This window comes from Camellia sinensis, chromosome 14, assembly GCF_055761805.1.
Source record: "Camellia sinensis isolate YWXY chromosome 14, ASM5576180v1, whole genome shotgun sequence".
NCBI classification, from domain to species: domain Eukaryota; kingdom Viridiplantae; phylum Streptophyta; class Magnoliopsida; order Ericales; family Theaceae; genus Camellia; species Camellia sinensis.
Window position 1 is genome coordinate 62,525,933 of NC_138974.1, and position 5,438 is coordinate 62,531,370.

The 5,438-nt window shown below is 44.5% G+C and overlaps 1 protein-coding gene across 1 annotated transcript; it reads right to left on the reverse strand.

Moving 5' to 3' along the window:
* Positions 1–674: 674 nt before the first annotated feature.
* On the reverse strand, positions 675–2,221 carry LOC145807472 (uncharacterized). The gene is made up of 2 exons (XM_082905759.1): positions 1,564–2,221; positions 675–1,483 (listed from the first exon to the last, which is right to left on the reverse strand). Exons 1-2 carry the CDS (start codon positions 1,996–1,998, stop codon positions 746–748), a joined length of 1,173 nt encoding a protein of 390 aa, XP_082761885.1. The 5' UTR covers positions 1,999–2,221; the 3' UTR covers positions 675–745.
* Between the last annotated feature and the right edge of the window lie 3,217 nt (positions 2,222–5,438).

Genomic DNA, 5,438 nt, shown 5'->3' on the forward strand with positions numbered 1-5,438 from the left:
CCAACTCTTGTTACTCTTCAGCCGAAGTAAGTGTGAGGCTGAAGAGTGGTTGGCTGGAATAAACCAACACTTGTTACTCTTCAGCCGAAGTAAGTGCAAGGCTGAAGAGTGGTTGGCTGGAATAAACCAACTCTTGTTACTCTTCAGCCGAAGTAAGTGTGAGGCTGAAGAGTGGTTGGCTGGAATAAACCAACACTTGTTACTCTTCAGCCGAAGTAAGTGCAAGGCTGAAGAGTGGTTGGCTGGAATAAACCAACTCTTGTTACTCTTCAGCCGAAGTAAGTGTGAGGCTGAAGAGTGGTTGGCTGGAATAAACCAACTCTTGTTACTCTTCAGCCGAAGTAAGTGTGAGGCTGAAGAGTGGTTGGCTGGAATAAACCAACACTTTGTACTCCTTAGCCGAAGTAAGTGCATGACTAAGGAGTGGTTGGCTGGAAAAAACCAACTCTTGTTACTCTTCAGCCGAAGTAAGTGTGAGGCTGAAGAGTGGTTGGCTGGATTAAACCAACACTTAGTACTCCTCAGCCGAAGTAATTATATCGGCTAAAGAGTGGTTGGCTGGTAAGTATAGTTTAACCAACCAAAAACCGAAATAACACTTGGAGTAATAGAAGACATTACAAATGCAAGCATACACACAATAACCGGAATAAGAGAAGTAAAATTTTCATTGCAAGAGAAGTCATTACAAGGGGGCTTAGTTCGGTTACAAAGGGAAAAAAAAAAAAGAGAGGGGAATACAAAGTCAAGCGAAAAGATCTTCAATCTCAGCATCAAAGGCAGCATCAGTGACAACTGGAAGACCGGTCTCTGGTGGCAGCACTCCTTCAGTCACAATAGTGGCATCGATCGGAGCCACAGTTTCATTTGGCTGTTCAATAGTTAGATCTTCCACTCTGGACTCCGGCCGATCTATCTGATCCACGTTTTCAACCGGAGTACCCTCAGAAGCAGAATCTTCGTCAGTATCTGAACCTTCAAGGAATTGCTGCTGCATGGCATCCGCATACCCCGCAAGGGACTTCGGTATAAAGTACTCTGGAGGGTTGAAGACCTCGGTCTGTTGATCATGACCGAGCTTCTCCACAGCCGCCCTCCAGCCGCACTTGAAGAAAAGCTCCTTGGCGGCATCGCATTGCTTGACGTAGGCCTCCTCTGCCTCCTTGAAACCTCGCTTGTACCCCCCCTTGTCGACCGCCTCCATGTTCTTTTTCAGTTCGCTTATTTCGGCGTCCTTTCTCCTCTCAAGCTTCAACAACTCCCGCAAATACTTGTCCTTCATAACGATGGCAGCTTTCTGCTTCTCCGCTTCCGCCGAATTAACTAGATCGGCAAGACGGCCGTTCTCCGCTTCTAGCTCGGCCATTCTCTTTTCGGCTTGTAGTAGTTCGGCCGACTTTGCTTCGGCTTCCGCCATTGCCTGCCTTGTGGTTTTGCGGAGTTCTTGGACTTTCCTATAAGTGACATTGTTCTTTTGCAAGGCCTGGCAAAACAAAAATCTCATCTCAGCCGAAGTAAAAGTTGGAAAAATTTAGACAGGAAAAAACAGACAGAGCTACTTACCAAGATCATGGACTTGGAAGCAGACCGAATTGATTTCATTTCGGTGTTCAGCTGCTTCAAGTGGTGCTCCATGTCCTTGGGGAGGCACACACTTTTGGCCAGGTTAAAGGCCAGTTGGTGGTCTTTTTCAGCCACGACCGAATCAGTGGCTTTGATGTTTCGGTCATTGAAGATCAAAGGCGGAGCCCACTTCGGAGATCGAGCTCGGTCAGTTTGCTCTGGTTGAGAGGCAGGATGAGGACTTTGGGGGACGGATTCGACTTCATCAACGAGTTGCTGTTCGGCTGACGTAGATCGGGCGCGTTTTGAAGGGCGAGATGAAGAAGGCCGTTGTGAAGGAAGGGCCACGACGGCGGGCTGAACCTCAGTAGTTGGTGTTACTTCGGCCCTGGTTGTTGCGGTCAGGAGGGCCCTAACTCTGCTTTTCTTTGCCATTTCTTCTTCAGCTGTTAGCGGGACAAGTCTTATCTCGGGCAAAGTTGGATCCGGTTCTGGGTCCTCCTCGAGAAGAAAATCGGTTACCTTTGCTTTCCGTCGACCGCTGTAACGGTAGGTCGGTTCGAAATTTAGAAGCTTGGCCCAATCTCTTTCTTTAACCCGAAATGCGGCTCGCAAGACTCCGAGGTTAGGATAGCTATACAAGGAATGGAGATGGGCGAAATCTGCAAAAAAGGGAAGTGTTAGTTCGGCTAACAGACTAAACAACCGAGATAACTTACAAAGCAGAAGACCGAAGTAAAATTACCAGGCTCTCCCATTTTCCAATTTATAGGTCGGCCAGGAATTTGAGCCTGAAAATCCTCAAAGTTCCCAGAGACCCAAAGGAAATCATCATCATTTAGATCTTTATCCGGAGTGTGTTTAATTATCTTCTCTCGACGGCGACGAATTCTAAGGTAGTAGACCCACCCAGCATTCTTTGAGCCAATAGAGTATTGATGAAAGATCTCGGCCAGACCAAGATTCAGTCCGGTTTGGTGGTTTAAAGCGGCTATCCCCATTATAATACGATATGTATTGGTGGATAGTTGGGTGGGACATAACCTAGTCTGTCTGAGAAATTCGCAGATTAGCGGTTGGACAGGAAACCGTAGTCCGGTTTCTATTATGGATTGAAGGGTAAAAGGCACGAAGCCTTCATTGTTCCAGGGGGTAGCATCTTTTTCGGCCAACGCCAGATGGACATCGTCAGGAATCTGGTAATCTTGCCTAAATTCGGCCATGCCACCAGGGGTTTCGACTAAATATCTATACTTACCCATTTGTTGTATAATTTATGAATAAATTATTTCGGTACAAAAACTAGGCTCAGTAGCTCGGTTGAGCACACGCAGGAGTGCCTGGGCAACCTAAGTCTGCAAAGTAGAAAACAAAGGGGTTAAGCACAGATCGTTGGACCGCGCTACAAATCATAAGCAAGATATGCAAATCCTACTTCGGCTTAGTGGGCTGGTTCTACCTCGGTTCATCAGAAGGTTTGTTAGCTCGGTGTTGAGCAGATTAGACCGGGTTATCGTCTAGGGGCAGCTTTCCGAGTTCGGTCTAAAAAACAAAGAAAGCTGGTTTAGCCCCAAGGCCTAAATCGGTTGTAGTGTGAATAAGAATTACTTCGGTTAAGCCTCTAGGGGCGGCTTTCCGAGTTCGGTTTAAGAACGCAGAAAACCGACTGGGCCCCAAAAGCTTAGCTCGGATTATACACCGAAGTACCTAGTTCGGTATGTGCAAGCTTGTTCGGTGATCTTATCTCGGCCAGAGTGGTTCAAAACAAAAAAAACTACTGATATTCCTACAAGTTCTAGTTCGGTTATTTTCTGAATCTATCTACATACATAACACAAACAGTATCCTAGTCCGGTTGCTAGGTGATTTTGGATCTAAGACTATTTTCCTACAAAATAGTTCATACATACATGGAGTTCTACTGGTTTCTTCATAAAAGGTACAAAAGCAAAGCAGATAAATGGAGAAAGATGTTTGCAAGAAACATACAAGGCATGGAAAGTAAAATACAAAAACATAGAGAGCAAGATGATTAGATTTTCTTACCAGAAAAGAGAGAAAGGAGACTGGAGTCGGAAACGGTGGCAGCAAGAACACAAGCTTGAGTATGGAAGTAGAGGCACAGAAAGAAGATGAAGACAGAGAGAGAAGGTAAATGTAGGTAAATGATTCAGAAGAGTAAAAAGGTTGTTTTGTGAAAGAAGGGAGAGAAAGAGGCGGCAAAAGGAGGCGGGACTGTTCAAAATTCACGGAGTACGAAAGACGGCGTGACAGCTGTCCTCAACCTATCAGACTCTGCCACGTGTCATGGGAAGGGGAAGCGTTACAGTCGCTGTGATTGAAGAGACGTTTTGACCGGACATAGTGAAGCTCGAAGTAAAATTAGCTCGGCTTAAAAGTTCGAGAGTTTTTAGCTCGGCTGGAGAGGCTAAAGTATTTTTTAGCTCGGCTGGAAAAGCTTAAAACGACGCCAGCTCAGCTGGTGGACTGGTAATCCCAATCATGCTACGCAGATGGAATTAAGGGGCAATTGAGAGGGTAATTTTTGGGAAAAATTGGGCCGAGCTGCAAGTTGGGCTTTGAAGCCCAAAACGCGAAGGACTAAGTAAGAAGGCCGTGAAGGTTACTCCGGCCCAGGAGAGCAATGTTACTCCGGCCCAGGAGGAGCGTAGTTACTCCGGCTGAGAGAAGTAAATGTTACTTCGGCTGAGGGATGTAAAGCTACTCCGGTACGGGGTGGCTTCTAGTTAAACCGATCTCCAAGATAGTCCGGTTATAAGTTGTTCCGGTCGAGATCGGTTGGAATGTTATTACTTAGTAGGGCGGTTCAAATGCACCACGGTTCGTGTATGAGAGAACCAATATATTGTGTGGCAAGAAGAACCGAACTACGGTTAGTATGGCCTATTCTACGGTTCGGCATAGCCAATGCTATTTCGGTCATGAGATAGTTCGGCCGAAGAGAAGACCATCCCACTTGGTTTAAGCAGTGGGGGAGGGGTGTAAAAGGATAAGCATTATCCTTTGGAGTATGAATCCTAAGAGGACTCTGCATGGAGAAATACAAGTCCTACTAGGATTGTGCCGCAGGACACTTATAAAAGCTCACAAGCATCACCTTGGAGGAGGTAATTGAACACAATCTTTCTGAGAACTTAAGAGCTTTGTCTATTTGTCAAGTTTTCTGACTTAGGCATCGGAGAGGTTTCCGGCACACACCCGCCGGCTAGCTCACGTTTGTGTTTTCAGGTGACAAAGCGACGTCGTACGGAGGAGCGTAGACTTGGTCAACAGGATTATACGAGGAGAATTATTTCCTCCCCGTACAGTTACATGTAAGAAAACCCACCTTATTTAAAAGAATTTAAAGCAAGGATCCGCACAACGAACCCTACATTCTGTGCTCGTACACACTGCATATTGTATATCTTTTAGCATGTGCCTTGTTATGATTTGGGTAGAAGTATTTTATGATTGATGATATACTGGTAAATATTTTTGTCTCAAAAATATGTAAAACCTGTTTTTGTGAGACCAACATATTTATAAGATTGATGAATATATTACGGTGATATATAGATCTCATAATTTAGAGTTGTTGTATATATATTTATACAAATATTGGGGGTTAGAATGACGAACTACTCTTAACTGGTATAGCATGATGTTCATGTCATATTGCTTAGGATTGTTTTGAGAAATTGATTAAAAGTTGACTTTTTAACTCCTTTTTTTTTTTTTTTTTTAAAAAAACATGTAAAAAAGTAGATAGGCGAGTGACCCAAAATAAGTTAAAATTCAAAATTTGATTTTTAGTCATCTTGCCCAAACAGTCCTTATTGGGTGTCAAAGTTGTATAAACAAGGGTGGTAATA

Coding starts and splice junctions, on each gene's coding strand:
- LOC145807472 (XM_082905759.1), bottom strand. CDS start 1,998: ATGGCAAAGAAAAGCAGAGTTAGGGCCCTCCTGACCGCAACAACCAGG. Junction 1,484..1,563: donor CTTCCAAGTCCATGATCTTG/GTAAGTAGCTCT, acceptor TTGTTTTGCCAG/GCCTTGCAAAAGAACAATGT.